The 18,733-nt window shown below is 42.4% G+C and overlaps 1 protein-coding gene across 6 annotated transcripts in view; it reads right to left on the reverse strand.

Moving 5' to 3' along the window:
- slc12a7b (solute carrier family 12 member 7b) overlaps positions 1 to 18,733 on the reverse strand; it is a 72,871-nt gene that overhangs the window by 34,186 nt on the left and 19,952 nt on the right. For 5 of the 6 annotated variants that reach the window (XM_024392765.2, XM_024392769.2, XM_024392764.2 and 2 more), the window contains exons 2-3: positions 5,528 to 5,622; positions 4,941 to 5,078 (exon numbers count right to left, since the gene is read on the reverse strand). In XM_024392765.2, the coding sequence (XP_024248533.1) occupies positions 4,941 to 5,078; positions 5,528 to 5,622 (233 nt within the window). Of the gene's footprint in view, positions 1 to 4,940; positions 5,079 to 5,527; positions 5,623 to 12,924; positions 13,123 to 18,733 lie in introns of those variants that run through there. The other variant, XM_024392767.2, reaches the window with a different exon arrangement.

Consider the following 18,733-nt stretch of genomic DNA (forward strand, 5'->3'; position numbering starts at 1 on the left):
GGTCCTGGAGTGTCCTAGCCAGTCTCCAGACCTGAACCCAATAGAAAATCTTTGGAGGGAGCTGAAAGTCCGTATTGCCCAGCGATAGCCCCGAAACCTGAAGGATCTGGAGAAGGTCTGTATGGAGGAGTGGGCCAAAATCCCTGCTGCAGTGTGTGCAAACCTGGTCAAGAACTACAGGAAACGTATGATCTCTGTAATTGCAAACAAAGGTTTATGTACCAAATATTAAGTTCTGCTTTTCTGATGTATCAAATACTTATGTCATGCAATAAAATGCAAATTAATTACTTAAAAATCATGCAATGTGATTTTCTGGATTTTTGTTTTAGATTCCGTCTCTCACAGTTGAAGTGTAACTATGATAAAAATTATAGACCTCTACATGCTTTGTAAGTAGGAAAACCTGAAAAAAAATCGGCTTGTTCTCTCCACTGTATATCCACAGTAAAACGAGTCCTACATCGATATAACCGGATAGGCCACTCAGCAAGGAAGAAGCCACTGCTCCAAAACCGCCATAAAAAAGAGACTACGTTTTGCAACTGCACATGGGGACAAAGATGGTACTTTTTGGAGAAAGGTCCTCTGGTCTGACGAAACAAAAATAGAACTGTTTGGCCATAATGACTATCGTTATGTTTGGAGGAAAAAGGGGGAGGCTTGCAAAGCTGAAGAACACCATCCCAACCGTGAAGCACGGGGGTGGCAGCATCATGTTGTGGGGGTGCTTTGCTGCAGGAGGGACTGGTGCACTTCACAAAATAGATGGCTTCATGAGGCAGGAAAATTATGTGGATATATTGAAGTAACATCTCAAGACATTTGTCAGGAGGTTAAAGCTTGGTCGCAAATGGGTCTTCCAAATGGGCAATGACCCCAAGCATCCTTCCAAAGTTGTTGCAAATTGGCTTAAGGACAACAAAGTCAAGGTATTGGAGTTGCCATCACAAAGCCCTGACCTCAATCCCATAGCACGTACACACACGACTCAGTTACACCAGATCTGTCAGGAGGAATGGGACAAAATTCACCCAACTTATTGTGGGAAGCTTGTGGAAGGCAACCTGAAATGTTTGACCAAAGTTAAACAATTTAAAGGAAACGCTACCAAATACTAATTGAGTGTATGTAAACTTCTGACCCACTGGGAATGTGATGAAAGAAATAAAAGCTGAAATAAATCACTCTCTCAACTATTATTTACATTCTTAAAATAAAGTGGTGATCCTAACTGACCTAAAACATGGAATTTTTACTTGGATTAAATGTCAGGAATTGTGAAAAACTGAGTTTAAATGTATTTGGCTAAGGTAAACTTTCGACTTCAACTGTACACACACACACACACACACACACACACACACACACACACACATAATAAAAATGTCTACTATCTAATAACAATAACAATTAAATAATAATAAAACGTACAGTACCAGTCAAAAGTTTGGACACCTACTCATTCAAGGGTTTTTCTTTATTTGAACTATTTTCTACATCAAAACTATTAAATAACACATATGGAATCATGTAGTAACCAAAAAAAGTGTAATATATTTTGTATTTGAGATTCTTCAAAGTAGCCACCTTTTGCCTTGATGACAGCTTTGGTAGTGACCTGGAATGCATTTCAATTAATAGGTGTGCCTTGTTAAAAGTGAATTTGTGGAATTTCTTTCCTTCTTAATAAGTTTGAGCCAATCAGTTGTGTTGTGACAAGATAGCGGTGGTATACAGAAGTTAGCCCTATTCGGTAAATGACCAAGTCCATATCATGGCAAGAACAGCTCAAATGAGCAAAGAGAAATGACAGTCGATCATTACTTTAAGACAAGAAGGTCAGTCAATGCAGAACATTTGCAAGACTTTGAAAGTTTCTTCAAGTGCAGTCGCAAAAACCACCAAGCGCTATGATGAAACAGGCTATCATGAGGACCGCCACAGGAAAGGAAGAACCAGAGTTACCTCTTTTGCAGAGGATAATACATTAGAGTTACCAACGTCAAAAAATCCAGCCCAAATAAATGCTTCACAGAGTTCAAGTAACAGACACATCAACAGTTCAGAGGGGACTGGGTGAATCAGGACTTCATGGTCAAATTGCTACAAAGAAACCACTCCTAAAAGGACACCAATAAGAAGAAGAGACTTGATTGGGACAAGAAACACAAGCAAAGGACATTAGACTGGTGGAAATCTGTCCTTTGGTCTGATGAGTCCAAATTTGAGATTTTTTGGTTCAACACACCTCCAGGTTGTGTAAGGGCTATTTGACCAAGAAGGAGAGTGATGGAGTGCTGCGTCAGATGACCTGGCCTACACAATCACCCGACCTCAACCCAATTGAGATGGTTTGGAATGAGATGGACCAGGAAAAGCAGCCAAAAAGTGCTCAGCATAAGAGCATAAAGACTGTTGGAAAGGCATTACAGGTGAAGCTGGTTGAGAGAATGCCAAGCGTGTGGAAAGCTGTCATCAAGGCAAAGGGTGGCTACATTGAAGAATCAAAAATCAAAAATATATTTTGATTTGTTAACACTTTTGTGATTACTACATGATTCCATGTGTGTTATTTCATAGTTTTGATGTAATCACTATTATTCTACAATGTAGAAAATAGTAAAAATAAAACCCTTGAATGAGTAAGTCTCCAAACTTTTGACTGGTACTGTACATTAACAGCATAAACAAGTTGTACAACTACTAATAGGCCTACAATTAATAAAAACAACTGCTACAACTACTAATAAATACAACTGTAACAACTACCAATACAACTAATGAAAACAACTGCTACAACTACTAGTACAACTAATAAAAGTAAGTACCTATAATACATAAAGTATACACACCTCTTGACTTATTCCGCATTTTGTGGTGTTACAGACTGAATTTTAAAATGATGTGTCCCTGATCTACACACAATGCCCCACAATGTCAAAAGCGGAATACAACATTAAAAGCTGAACTGTCTTGAGTCAATAAGTATTCAACCCCTTTGTTATGGCAAGTCTCAATAAGTTCAGGAGTAAAAATGTGCTTAACAAATCACATAATAAGTTGCATGAACTCATTATGTCAATAATAATGTTTAATATGATTTTTGAATGACTACCTCATATCTGTACCCCACACTTACAATTATCTTTAAGGTCCCTCAGTCGTGAAGTGAATTTCAAACACAGATTCAACCACAAAGACCATGAGGATTTTCCAATGACTTGCAAAGGGCACTTATTGGAAGATGGGTAAAATATTTTTTTTTTAAACAACATTTTTTTAAAGACATTGAATCTCTCTTTGAGCATGGTGTAGTTATTAATTACACTTTGGATGGTGTATCAACCGACCCAGTTACTACAAAGATGCAGGCGTCCTTCCTAACTTGGTGGCCGGAGAGGAAGGAAACCACTCAGGGATTTCACCATGAGGCCAATGGCGACTTTAAAACAGTAAGAGTTAAATGGCTGTGATAGGAGAAAAATAATACATTTAAAAAACAGATTCTGAATAAAGCACGTGTACACGAGAGAGTGTGCTAAACAACTCTTTTGCACGGCTCTGCTGCGGTGATAGGTATGAGGCGGAGCCAAGTACCATAGATCAGCACAGCCGTGGTAAGAACCTCGAGTGTACAGCCGTTGCAGAACCTCGAGTGTACAGCCGTTGCAGAACCTTGAGTGTACAGCCGTTGCAGAACCTCGAGTGTACAATTGGTTTTCTACAATGGTTTACCAATTAAATTTAAAAAAACTTTAATTTTAATAATTGTATTCATAGGTTACTATTTCATGCCTCAACAAAAATATAGGTCGTACCCCAATGGTTGCGAGCCAAGCCGGCTGGCCGTTCATTCATGTGCAAAAATGTTTAAAAACATGATTTCACTTTGTCATTATGGGGTATTGTGTGTAAAAAAAAATATTGAATCCATTTTGAATTCAGGCTGTAACACAACAAAATGTGGAATAAGGAGTATCAATACTTTCTGAAGTCATAGTACCTACATTTTTATTTACAAATATCTGCACATGATGTTTCTATTAGTTCAAAACACAAGCAGTTTGTTCTTAACAGGTGAAAACGGCTTTCTTAAATCACAGTGTGATTGTCATGCCCTGATTTCTGAAGGTAAAGTATTCCAGTTGGGCCTTGTATCTGAAAGATCTTGCTCTAACATCACGATGTACCCTTGTAATTGCTGCTGTTGTCGAAAGGAGTAGTGTGACTCTTGTAAAGTTAGGTGTTCGTTAATATATACAGGGAGATGTAAGTTGACACATTCAAAAATACATTGGGTACCAATGCAGTTGTCTTCTGTTTGGGAGTGACAGACAATTCAGTCATCCATATTTTGTGCAATGATATCTTATAATGGTAATTTATCTGCAAAAGATAGTTATAAATGACATCTGATCCACAAAGTAAGGTCTTATTTGTGTTTTGATACATGAGGTCACCATAGTCTAGGATAGATAGAAGAAGTTGTGTTAGTAAGTATAAAGGCAACACTGATCAATCACAGTGTAGACAAACAAAGTGGGAATGTTTGCATGTCCTTCGTGCTGCACACGTGCTGCACAATGAATGTTTGCTCTGGTCAAAGACCCTGTTTTGCAATCATTCATTCAGCAGTTTTTAAAGGGTACAATAAATCAGCAGAAAATACGCACGATGGGATACACTAAATTGAAGACATTGTATAGAGTACCATCTACAGTACCAACAGTCCAAACAAAGCTATTTCCTCCACACTTCAGAACACCCACAAAGTCCCCACGTTGAGAGGATTACATTTGCTTTGTCATTATCACCAAACTCGGGCAGTAGGAGTCGGATGTGCACAGAAGTGGCTTGTGTCACTAAGTAGATCTCAGAATTTAGAAATAGAATTTTAAAACGTTATTGTACACACAATGTGGAGACAACAGGCTTACCTTGACTGGTTTCTTAGTCTTGGCTGGCCCCTCGTCGTCGTCTGCCTCCTCGTGCTCTTTGACCCCCTGGGTGAGGTTGGTGTAGTTAGCCAGCTTGTTGAGCAGAGAGGACACCATGGGGTTGCTGTCCATCTCTTCCTGTGAGCAAAAAAATACCATAACACAGAAAGTGTCATAACACCTCTTAGCATTCAAGCTCTCTGCATAAGGGTCAAGGAAATAACTTGAGAACTGCAATGATGGGAGAAACGGTCAAGAGGAATTTAGAAACTGCAGAGAAATCAAAGGAGATTAGAAAATCTTTGCTGGATCAAATTATAGTAGAGAAGTAGAAATAGTCCATAATTCATGTTATTCATAGGATTCAATATCCTGTATCACTAGGATAGAGAGGTTAGAGCAGCCAAATGGCATTAGACCGTGGATAGAAATAACAGAGAAAGCCCCTGCAGCACAGTTGTCGTCTCACTCCATTTAGCATTGAATCCCTGACCAACAGACCTAAGTCAAAGCTTAGGTCAAAGGTCAAATGAAATACTACAGATAACATTATATATAAATCAAGGCTGTTGGATGTTGACAGTTACCTCAAAGAGGGCCATGTTCTTCCCATCGTATAGATTCCCTTTGTCATTGTCTGTGTTGTTTATGAACGGACTGCTTTCCTTTGGCATGCCATCGCCTGTGGAAGCAGAAGAGAGTTTTTGAAAAAACAAACCTCCATTAAAGTAATTGAAGTGGAAAAGATCATATTAAAATGACTGTATCGGCTGAGGTAGGTTAACTGGCTGTTAACCAGAGATCAACCAGAAAACTTATGGTAAAAGCTCAAACCAACTTTTGGTTTCCCAAAAGTTAAATTGCTAGAATCTTTATAGGAGCATTTGTAAATCTCAAAGCGGTTTCCTAAAACCATCGTTTTTAACGTTGCACTTGAAAACGACTCATAATCTACCCCTGCCTCAGGCCACTCGTAGAACAGCTAAGGGCACCGGTAGATAACTTTTACCCTCCCGTGTCACTTTATACACAGAAGATCTCCACTAAACATTGAATCATATGGTTTATCCGTTTCTCTGTGACCACAGATAACTTCAGAAGAAACTTGACGTAGAAATACAAAGTTGCCAATATGTTTTCAATTGATACAAACAAACGACGTACAGTTTAAAAATTCTTCAAATGAAAACCGAGCTGACTGCATTAAAATATAAACAGTAGGGTATAGGCCTATTTGAATCATATTGAAATACATTTCATGTTTAATCAATTGAGTTCTATTTTCAGCCGCAGGTGATACCATCGCTCGAGGAGCTGATCCATCATCAGTACTGTGAAATAAATCTCATGTTAAGATAGCATTCTCTGTTCAAGTCTGATTCAAAAGCAGCGTTCCCTTTCTTTCGATCCCATCTGTATCGCCATGTTCAAACGACGCACTTAGCGAACATTCTCTCTGCGTGGTGTTTTGGGAAACGTATGTTAAATCTTTGGCCACTGTAGGATAGAGCCCATTGTTAAATACACTCGTACGCCTAAATTCCATCATTATCGGGAAACAGACCCAGTTTGTTTGGAAGACAAGAAAATGAATCCAACTTTCACTGAGTTTCAGCTCAGCCCCATAGATTTTCTTTACTGGGACATTGGGGGGCCATGATGGTGATCGATGTTTGGTGGTATTTCCGCTTGTAATGGGAGTTCTGGATGAACCACGAACACACACATATCCTCCTCATGGTTGAGATGGTTCAAAAACATGTAGTACGAGTATGTAATTATAGTTCGCTAGAAGCAACAAATATTAATTGATTACATTGGGTCGAAGGCTAAAAATAGAGTTGGCTAAAAAAAATCTAAAATGATGACTGCTAGAGAGGGCAGTGACAAGTGGAGATTATTCTTATTTAGCCACTCATTTCCAATGGGTTCTGTTTTAGCATTAGCGTCAGTCTGGCTAGCCGATACCATCAACAGAGGAAAAACTACAGACCCAGACAGAGCGTGAAGACTAAACAAACAATGGGAATTAGTTATTTTGGTCTGCGTTACAAAAGCAGGCCTAACAGCCGACTTGTTACAACTATCAAAAGAAAATGAGAGATAATTGTAGCAAATTGCGCAATCTTATGATTGTGTTTTGCTAAATAAAGTTCCCTCAAAAAGGGTTGATAAGATGTTTTAGGGCCTACTAAATTGCATTAAGCAATCACTACACTATTTATTTGGCAATGTAAGGCTCTACATTGTTCACCTTGCAACACTAAAATAGTCATCTTAAACATGCAGGCATAATTCATCCCATATATTTTATCTAATGCTACTTTAGCTAATGCTAGTTTTCAGAGGCTAATAGTATGACATTTCCTCTTGTGAGGAATTGTATATCAACACACAGCAGACTGGAATGTCAGAGTTGGCTGCTTTCATGTGTCTGGCCACAGCTTACGCTGCCATTCCACCCACCTGAGGCCTAACAGCGTGTGGGGACAGAACATTCTGGCACCAAACTGTGAGCCGAGCCGGCCCTTTACCCAGCTATCTGCAGAGCATCGCGCAAAGCAAGTGTTTAGAGTAAGCGGAATAGCAGACCGCCTCTAAATGGGGGTTGAGATACCCTAGGTCTACGTATGGCGCTACCGAGACACCATTTGCGAGCATCTCACGTTTCAGCACACTCAATAGCCAGTGTCTCCTTTCCACACCCATTTATGTGAGTATGCGAGTCAACCAAATTCATTCATTCAGACCTGGTGAAGTGTGACCTGTGACTGCTGTGTGCTTTCATCGGTGTAACTTTTGCTGCTTGATCCAGCTGCTGGGAATAAGAAGCTTGCAGCCTAAGCCCTGTGGTAATTGTAAAGAAAGTCAGAATGTCATTGTGTGATAGGGGCGTTTAAAGCGGACTAGACGGCGGAGATATTATGGCAAATAAATTGATCATGTGTGTGGGGAAGGATAACATAAATATAGGGAATGTGAGTAAATATGTGGCGGTGTCCGAGGCAAGAGGAAGCGATTCCATGTCACACTCTTGCACTGACAGACAGTACGATCTACAGACTTTAATGACGCTAAATCCCAATGTCATCAAATCCCCTTTGAACCGAGGGTTAATTCCTGTGTGCTGTGTCTAATATTAGTGTGGTACTTTTCTACTTGCAGCATGCCACGTGTGTAAGAGAACCACAGTGTAAGGATGTCAGCGGGGGAGTGATCCAGCAAGAATCCTGGAAGTCAAGATTGCTTTTCAATGGAGGATTATAGCAACTATTTATGGCTCCAATAGCAGGTGGTTCTATGACCTATGGAAAGTGAAAGTAAAAATGGCATACATTAACATTTTAGTAATTTAGCAGACGATCTTATCCAGATTGACTTACAGTAGTCAGTGCATTTCAAACTAATTCATACTTGTTCCCCAGTGGGAATTGAACCCTCAACCCTGGTGTTGCAAGCGCCAATCTCTACCAACTGAGCGACACGGAATCATTTGCTCAGAGACAATTCAACATTTGTTATTCATGTTCTGATGTCATAAGCCCGTCCATATTAAAGAACACCTTCAAAAAGGTTCAGGTGAAGTTCATAAATCTAATCAACATAAAACACCTAACGCATTGTACCGACCCTCAGTTTCCCAGAGCTATAAATGTAGATTTATATTGGGTTGTTCGAGCTCCTGAATGCTGATTGGCTGACAGCCGTGGTATATCAGACGTGTATGACAAAACATTTATTTTTACTGCTCTAATTACATTGATAACCAGTTTATAATAGCAATACGGCACCACTGGGGTTTGTGTTATATGGCCAATATTCCATGGCTAAGGGCTGTGTCCAGACAATCCGGGTTGCATCGTGCACAAGAACAGTCCTTAGCCGTGGTATATTGGCCATATACCACACTCCCTCAAGCTTTATTGCTTAAGCGATCAATCCCAAAGACTCTGCAGAAAACCTGTATCATCTCCAATCATGAGACATCCCAGCAGACATCACAGCAGGTGATAAGATAAAGTCCCACAGTGAGCATTAAAACATCCTCACCATGCCAAAGGAATTGACACTGATCCCTGACACTCACAGGATAGATCCATGTGCCAACTAGCCTGTGCCCAGTCCCCAACAACCGGATGTTCCGGTTTTCATGGGAACGGAAAGAGAGCCTGTGACGCAACTTCCACTTTTGGACGGTAACAAGGTGACACTCCGTCCTCCTTTAAATTGACTGGATTGGTAGGACAGCAGAAGAGATCCTCCCAACACTTGTTTTCTCTTCTTCTTCCTGTCGAGACCAATATGTAGGAATCTAAAAGTTTGAGCATGTGTGTGTGTGTGTGGGGTGGGGGGGGTGAGTGTTGAAGGAGGGAGTGGGGAGGGACGTCGAGGGAGCAGTTGGAAAAGTCCCAGGAGACACGGTCCAGTTTCATATGGGCTAGTCTACTAAGGCCAAACTGGTGACCTAGTTTATGGACATGTGGGCACATCATCGCTGGCATCGTACGTGCCTATTCATCCCTTCTCAAGATAGGCAGCTACCAATAGACTGGTCTACCTCTTCAAATCAGAGAACTAACTAACGAGAGAGAGGGAAAGAGAGAAAGAGATACACACAGAGGTCTAAAAGGGTGCGGTTCAGGAAAGAGTATACCGTGTCCATTGATGGGGCAGGCGGTTGTTATTCTCCGCAGCGATGTTGCGTGTCTCCCCATGTTGCGTAACTTCGGCTGGCTGCTCTAGAAGAATACCTGAATCCTCGTCATTCCTCTCTAAATCTGTGCACAACAAATGCTCGCACGCCATGTCCGGACCCAGTTCAGCTCACAGAGAAGATATGGGACCCATGCGGTGCCATTTTCACTGTGTTCTCTTGGTCGGAGACTGCATAGTACGGATTGATGCATCTACGTCATAGTATAAAAGTCAAACTACCGCAGAGCTTTGCCTGGCCATGCATTAAACAAGTCTCTTCTGCATAGTAATGTAAGAGTCTTACATTGGGCCTACCCTTTGCAGCACTGTGTGTATATAGGGACTGAGAAAGACCCGACAGTTAGGCATATCCCAGTCAAAACTCTTGTTATTGCAGCAGACATCTTACTGAGGCTGTGGATGAAGGCCTACAACAAAATGTTCCATTGAAGCTCCCCCGGAACTGCTGCCCAGAAGAAATATCAGCCCGCGCAGAGAAGCACAAGATTGAACTTCACTGAACTTTCTAGAGTTTTCCCTGTTAGTTAACACTATCAATGTTTCCGTTTACTGTGGGAATTATGATCGAATCAACACAATATTAGTCACTTTCAATGCAACATACCGAAACGAAATGAACTATGCAAAACTAACTATACAAGAGATTTTGTTGCAGGCAGAGCGCTTCGGAGTAGGATTCTACTGCATTGACAGGCACGACTCAGAGCTGCGGTAGGTTTATATTCAAATAGACCATTGTATGGATCTGCCATTCACTTTGAACTGGACTGTATTTACAGCATCAGCAGTCGTGAGTAGATGCGCTTGTTGAGATCAAAGCGAGAGCTAGCGACCACATTTGTACATTTGTTCATATCCTTTGCTAGTTAGTTAGTTATTAGCCCAGTTATAGATCATTTGTGGTCAGCAATGGGGGGGTGATTGCTTGCTACAAGAGCACAAAACGTGTGCATTTCTAGATATCTTTGAAAGGCGAGTCAGGTGAACAGCTTTTTTTTTGTATTTTGAGACAGACTTGAATAAGCTAAGTAGCCAATAGGCAGAGAGTAGCATAATTTGTCTGATTCTTTGTAATAATGGTATGGGAATAATGAAGTCAAAGGTGAATTTATACAGTTCAATTGCAATCATGAGACAGGATTAGCTGTTCAAATTCAATTTACAAGGTGTCAACAGGCAGACATGCCAGAACTACCCATGCAATCCCAGTCCATCCAATCAAAGAAGTTGCATAACTTGCACTGCATGAATTTAGCCAGGAATACAGCAGTAGCCGACATTCTCTTTAACTCCAGTTCTCACGACTTTCCTATTCCCAAATGTTTTGATCAGAGCGAGAGGCTGCACAACAGATTTCTGATACGAAGGTTGACAATATTATTGCCTTTATTTAACCAGGTTTGTTATTGAGGACACATTCATCTTTTTCAAAACAATGACCTGAGGGTCAGACAATGAAGGGGCAGGTTCTGCAAATAATCGTCTATATTTCTTGCTGTCTTGCCATTGGTGAAAGTTGTGTAAAACCTAACCAATGTGCTCCAATGAAGCATACAATGGCAACACAAAGTCTACTGTAAACAGCACTAATGAACTGAGAAGAGACCAGAATCAAGACTCATTTAGTCAATTTATGTCAAGGAATTTGCATTTTACAAAGCAATGTCCCACAAAAATGTGGTTGAGTTGAAAAAGGTTGTGAGTAGCCAAATGAGTTGCCAACAAGGAAGTGAGACTCCAGACTCCATTACTCAGTCCGGCTTTCAACTTACTCTTGAACGCTGTAATAGTAGAACGCACATCGTGTCATTTTGAAATTGGGTAGTACATAATCAGTGTTCCTCTTGTCTTGTCAGTCATTACATACCATAGAGAGATATTTATAATTTGTCAGAAATGTCCAGATCAACTAGCTCATGTCAGCTAATGTTTTTTTAGCTAGGTTTTTTTAGACATGAGATTTTATTGTAATGTTTGAGTCACTCAGATATCACATGAATACACATTAGGCATGGCATAATGTATGGAATTGCAAGAAAATTGACTTTTAAAACTGCAATATACTCTGCACCCCATGACAAAATGTGTAGAATTGCAGGAAATAAGCTTAAAACCTGTTAAATTTTCTCTCCGCCTACAGGAGGGGTGTGAACAGTGTGTCATGAACAGTGCTTGTTCCCATAGAAATAGACACCTGGGGGGGCCTGAGTGCTGGAAGGGTGGCCTGAGTGAAAAAGTTTGGGAATCCCTGCTCTAATCAGGGAAAGATTTAGACCTGAGACACCAGGTGGGTGCACACAAAAACAGCATACCTCCGGACCTCGTGAGGCAAGATTTGAATACCCATGCTATAAAGTCTATGTTCCAAAATCCACAATTGCATGCCACTTAGAATGCAATACATGGCCAACACTGTGCATTACCACATTCTAAGTCCTAAGTTTAGCTAGTATCAAAATTGGAACAGCAACCGACCCACAGCAAAAGAAACCTTCCAAGTCAGAAACCAGGAATATTGGTGAACATCCCTCTGCAAAACGAGTCGATATTTATGCTTCCTTCAAACAGAGAGGAGTAGGAAGACAAGAAAGAAGGGAAACCGTGCACCTGTGCTGTGTGACTGAGCTTCAGGTAGCAGTGAACTAATAGGGAGGCCAAGCATCTCAGTCTCTATGGTAATAAATGGCCACACACACACACACACACACACACTATTTATAACCGCTAAGCTCCCCTCAGTGGAAGCTCTGTACAGTAAGCTTCCTAGCACTCCCAATGTTAGTTTGCCTATGGTTCACGGTACGAGAGAGAGAGAGAGAGATAGAGTGGGAGTCAGAAACTATTCCCTTCAATCGCTTTACCTCGCCTTACTCCAACTCAAGCCCAGTACAGACATCAAATGTCATCCCAGGTAAATAAATCCACTTAAAATACCAAGTTTGGAAAAACGTATGCACTCACAACTGTAAGTCACTCTGGATAAGAGCATCTGCTAAATGAATAAAATGCAAATGTAAAACATTCTACAAGAGAGAAATGAACACAAAACAAAACCATAAAGCCGACAACTACAGAAAACCTATAGAACACCATAGAACGCTCCGTCAATAGCCAATCAATAGGTTAGTACAACAGCCTTTGCAGCCCATGATAACTAGGTAGCAGCCTGCATGTAGGGGGGTAAGAAAGTCAAGCATAGCGAGATAGAAGTCTGACTCTAGGGGGTAAAAAAAAAAATCCTCCAGGTGAGAGTCGCCCAGGCACTTACCCCTCCGTCGCGACTGCGAGCCTTCCCCTTGCTCCATGCTGGAGTGGAGAGGGGCTGAAGGGGGAGACGTCCCTGTAGTGCTGCTGCTGTTACGGGGGTCCCAGGTGATGGAGGAGAGGACGGGAGCTGTGTGGCTATGGTAGAGACGCTACGTCGCTGAGCGCTCTGTGAGTGAGGACCAGCTCAGTGTGTGTGTGAGTGTGTGTGTGTGTGTGCATATGTGTGTGTGTGTGTGTATATATGTGTGTGTGTGTTTGTGAGTGAGTGAGAGAGACACTGGCTGATGGAGATGGCAGCAGCCACGCATCCCAGCCCCCACCCCACTCCTGATCATCACCGCCTCACACTCTCTCTCTCTCTCTCTCTCTCTCTCACACACTCAGAGGGGAGGAGCAGCAAGAAGGCCAGAGGAAGGCAGGAAGAGGGAGAAAGTGAGAGTTGGAGTTGGAGAGAGGATGAGTGAGAGAGATACAAGTAGGAGGAGGGAGGGAGAGAGGTGCAGCTGTTCCTCTACCCATGAACAGCTAGCGCTCCATTATATTCCAAGCCTCTGAACAGAGCAGAAACAAGGGTTTACATTACCACACACATCCTGCAGGCAGACAGTACAGACACTCGCATCCCCAGAACACAAACACAATTGCCTACATGGTAACACACATTCTGTCCTAAATGCCTACAAGGGACATTATCCACGATCTGCCTGCCTTGAAACAAAACGGAGACCTTCGTGGAAAAGCCCCGTGCATGGCTAAGCAAGTGCCTCTGGTCCATGACAGGTCAGATTCATTACAAAACAGAAAAAGCTAGAGTGCAATCAATGACTGAATATTTTGCATCGAGCAAGGTTGATAAAACAAGGGCACTTATCGCAAGAATAATGTGAGAGTGAAGTGGAGAATTGGGTTTGAGAACATTATGAGTTTAACTGTCGTTGGACTTTCAGTTGACTTTGCAGTTGGATGTTTGCAGTATAGAAGGGGATGATGCCTAGTGTATGGTGCCTGCACTAGGGTGCCGGTGCCTGCGCTAGGGTGCCGGTGCCTGCGCTAGGGTGCCTGTGCTAGGGTGTCAGTGCCTGGGCTAGGGTGCCGGCTAAAGCTGATCAATGCAAGTTCTACTAGGGTTTGACATATGACAACTTTGCTCCTGGACTGTACGTTAGTCACATGGTACTGTAGGTGTCGGAGGTGGACAGTTGAGCTGTAACCTCACTACTGGGACTTAGTGAGATGAGCCTAATCCCAACCTTAGATCACTGTGGTCAAAACAACCACACTGTAAGACAACGATACGATAAAATATTACTTTGCCGTTTGACACTCTCTCTAAATCAGTCGATGTATTGCAACAGACTTCTGTGCAAAACAATAGAACCCAATCTAATAGTATTACCTGTAGCAAGAGGACATGGTCTGGTAAACTGTTTTTCCCTATAATTTTTCCATGAGAAACAGTTGCATATTCTAAGGACTTTTTTACCTGACTTTTCAAGCAAAAGGGCTGTCAATGAGAGTGTCAGAACAGCCCATAGCCTAAGTCGTCCTAGGAAGAGTTTAACCAATCTGGTTTGAGATTTAGAATTCAAAAGGATGCCAACATGGTGGACTGGTTTGCCAAGCGTTGTACCTGTAACCAGGCAGAGAGAGAACTGTAATGCCCAAGTCCAATGCCCATTAATCACCTCTCTAAAACCATGTGAACTAGACAGTAAATCACTTAACCAGATTAGCCAAATCCTGTCCTTTTAATAAAACACACCACTGAACTCTGTGCTCTGGTAGGGACAGGCAATATAGAACACCATAGAACGCTATGGTGGAAACTATGGTGGTCACTGGTCAGAGGCTGAACAGTAGTACGAGAACGACCTGGCTTTGCCATCCAGTCACTGGGACTGGATTGACTGCATCTTGATGTCCCCTCTGAAATGGCCTTGGATGAACTACCTACATGTTGTCAATGAAGCAAAACTGAGGAGAGTTTGACTGTCAACCTAAAGTATAGGCTGTGCTGCATAGTGTGCATATATAATGAGGTGAAAGAGAGATAAAGTGCCGTCACCAAAAGTGAAATACAAAAAATAGGGATGCTTTGGTGAGTAGAGGGAGGGAGCTTGGCTTACTGAGGCTCTGTCAGGTCTGTTGTACTCTGTGAAGCTGTAAGCTTTTAAGACTATCAGGTAAATCACTGTTGTCCATTACGTAACAGTGAGTGAGTGACCGAGTGAGTGAGTGAGTGAGTGAGAAGGGATGGAAGGACAGAGAGAGAGGGTGGGTCAACTGGGTGCGATGAGCTGGAGGCTTAATGATGCTTAAACCAACTGACATCAATTACTCACACATACATAATGCAAGCAGCATCGACTATAAAGAAGGTACATAGCCTAATATATCTACTAGCGTATATCATCCCAAAACTCCTTCCTGTAATGTTACTCCTCCTTGTAACGTTACATGGTGCTCCTCCTTGTAACAGTACATGGAGCTCCTCCCTGTAACGTTACATGGTGCTCCTCCCTGTAACGTTACATGGAGCTCCTCCCTGTAACGCTACATGGTGCTCCTCCCTGTAACGCTACATGGTGCTCCTCCCTGTAACGCTACATGGTGCTCCTCCCTGTAACGCTACATGGTGCTCCTCCCTGTAACGCTACATGGTGCTCCTCCCTGTAACGCTACATGGTGCTCCTCCCTGTAACGCTACATGGTGCTCCTCCCTGTAACGCTACATGGTGCTCCTCCCTGTAACGCTACATGGTGCTCCTCCCTGTAACGCTACATGGTGCTCCTCCCTGTAACGCTACATGGTGCTCCTCCCTGTAACGCTACATGGTGCTCCTCCCTGTAACGTTACATGGTGCTCCTCCCTGTAACGTTACATGGTGCTCCTCCCTGTAACGCTACATGGTGCTCCTCCTTGTAACGTTACATGGTGCTCCTCCTTGTAACGTTACATAGAGATGCAACTGAATGGATCCTAGGCAATTGCTACAAGTATTTCAGGGCAGTAGGTTGTCTCAGGGCCGTTTAGTTAGTCTGTCAGAGAGAGAGATGTGTCCGGCCAGCGTTATGTGAGCAGAGATGAGCAGACCATTACTAAGGCGAAACAAACCAATAACCACTCTCCCCTTTGCCCAGGTGAGGGTTGATCCGAAGAGGATGTAGGGTCTGTTGAAAGTGTTCAGGCTAAATTAAAACGTCTGTGATGCTTTTGTTCAACTCACGGATGGAACACAATGTTTCTATGGTTTCCTCTAAGAGAAGTGTTCACATACTGGCTTGATTAACTCTGTGTCCTCTTATGAAATACAATTCTACCATGATAGCTATGATCTAATTTACTAATATAAATTGCATGAAATTGGATACATTTAAACATTAATTTGTTCAGTGAAAAAGTCATTGTTTTATTAATACCACAAGAGACGTTCTTTCATTCACACACATTCACAGGAATAATATATTCCATCAATAAAAACTGTTAAAAGATCAATTCTTCAACAAACAATAGGCCTAAATAAAGTCAGAACTGTGTTTGGAAAAATAAGCCAGCAATGAAAGCTTGTAACCTCAACTGATGTTTGAGATGCTGAAATAAAATGGTTGTGAAATTTGCCATTGCATTTGTGGGAAAAAGTGTAGTTCCTTAAACTGGTGAAGTCACACATCACATGATAAAAATCATATTTTTTTTAAATCCTTTTTTTTTCTTTCTCCCCAATACTTTATTTAAAGATTTTCAGAACATCTTGTCATTAACTCCTGAGAGTGGTAAGGAAGAAGTTTACACAAAAGTCACAGTATGCCACTTATTCTCAATAGATTCTAAAACAGAGATGAACGGGATGGAGAAAAGTCCAGGCTTCTCCAGAGGGTGTCACTGTTAGGTCGGAGATCCTTCAGGTACTGGGGCGCGTTCTGCAGGACGCAACATTTTGGAACATTCAGATAGAAATGGACTGTTGAATAAGGAATAAGGTCGGCTCTATTCATGACATTTCTATCTGCAATGTTCGAGAGTGTTTTTCAACTGAACGTGGTCCTGGTGCATGCAAGCACACATACACACTTCTTAACAAGAGATCGTCCTTTGTGTGATCGTGATGAAAAGCACGATTGCACCAAAACAAAGGCTACTTTTTGTCCAAGATTGCCCTCTCAATAAGCATCAATGCAATGTACACTTCCTAACGGTATTTGGCAAAGCAACGAACAGGGATTTGATCGGCTCAAGTAGGAACCAGGTGTTTTCCAGTTTCCCCTTCTAAATTCCAGAACCCATGGTTGTCACAGCAGCCAAACCATAAACGTAGGAAACAAGCTGCGGGCTGACCACTTTAATAACTTGACGCAATGGACGGAGTGAATCAGCTAATTTACCAGGACTCAGGAGAACTAGTGGATGTTCCTCTCTAATAGATTTGAACTTGTTAAACTAAGGCAACAAACAACAGAACTACAGTTCCCACTTCATTTGGTTGCATTATCCACAGTCAGTGGATCTCATTAGTGGGCGTAATGGATGTAAAACCTACTACCTAATGCCCCATAACCCTTCCGGTTCTCTTGTTTTCCCAAATCAAAACTATCTAGTGAGAATGAACAACAGCAGAATGTCAACAGTGTCGATCGAAGACCACTTAGTGGTGGGAGAGTAAGAATGGCAGTGTGTGGGGTCTGTACTGTCCACATTAAAATGCAGTTAAAGCCATCCACAGGCCCTGAGTGGAGTCAGAGGAGAAATAAACCAGCACCAGTAGTATAGCCAGCACTGTAGCCACACCCAGGAATCTAAACAGAAGAGCACAGAGGGAGGACAGAGAAAGCAGAAGAGTGGTGGTGTGTGTGTCAAGTCGGGAAGCTGATGAAGAAGCACGTGATTCTGACGTGCGCCCTGCTGCTGGGCTGGCCTCCAGAGAGAAGGAGCAAAAGAGAGGAGGGAGACTGAGTGAGGGCGAAAGAGAAATAGGAGAAATAGGGGATAGGGCGAAAGAGAAATAGGGGAGAGGGCGAAAGAGAAATAGGGGAGGGCGAAAGAGAAATAGGGGGGAGATACGGGAGGGAGGGCGAAAGAGAAATAGAGGGGGAGAGGGCGAAAGAAAGAGAAATAGAAAGAGAAATAGGGGAGGGCGAAAAGAGAAATAGGGGGAGAGGGCGAAAGAGAAATAGGGGAGGGCGAAAGAGGGAGGGGCGAAAGAGAAATAGGGGAGGGCGAAAGAAATAGGGGAGGGCGAAAGAGAAATAGGGAGGGCGGGAGGGCGAAAGAGAAATAGGGCGAAAGAGAAATAGGGGAGGGCGAAAGAGAAATAGGGGAGGGCGAAAGAGAAATAGGGAGGGGAGGGATAAAGAGAAATACGGGAGGGCGAAAGAGGATACGGGGGATAAAGAGAAATACGGGAGGGCGAAAGAGAAATACGGGAGGGATAAAGAGAAATAGGGGAGGGAAATAAGGGAGAGAAATAAAGAGGGAGGGATAAAGAGAAAAGGGGGAGGGATAAAGAGAAATACGGGAGGGATAAAGAGAAATACGGGAGGGATAAAGAGAAATACGGGAGGGATAAAGAGAAATACGGGAGGGATAAAGAGAAATACGGGAGGGATAAAGAGAAATAGGGGAGGGATAAAGAGAAATAGGGAAGGGAGAAAGAAAAAAAGACAGACAAAGCCAGAGAGATAATGAGATGATGAAGAGCTATGCACCAACTGGCAGACATGGCTCTCTCTCTCCCTTTCCCACCTTCAGTCCCAGGTAAGACTCTAAAAACACTGCCCAGTGTTTTTAGTTTCAGACTGGCCTAGTACAGTAC

Source organism: Oncorhynchus tshawytscha, linkage group LG29, assembly GCF_018296145.1.
Source record: "Oncorhynchus tshawytscha isolate Ot180627B linkage group LG29, Otsh_v2.0, whole genome shotgun sequence".
NCBI lineage: Eukaryota > Metazoa > Chordata > Actinopteri > Salmoniformes > Salmonidae > Oncorhynchus > Oncorhynchus tshawytscha.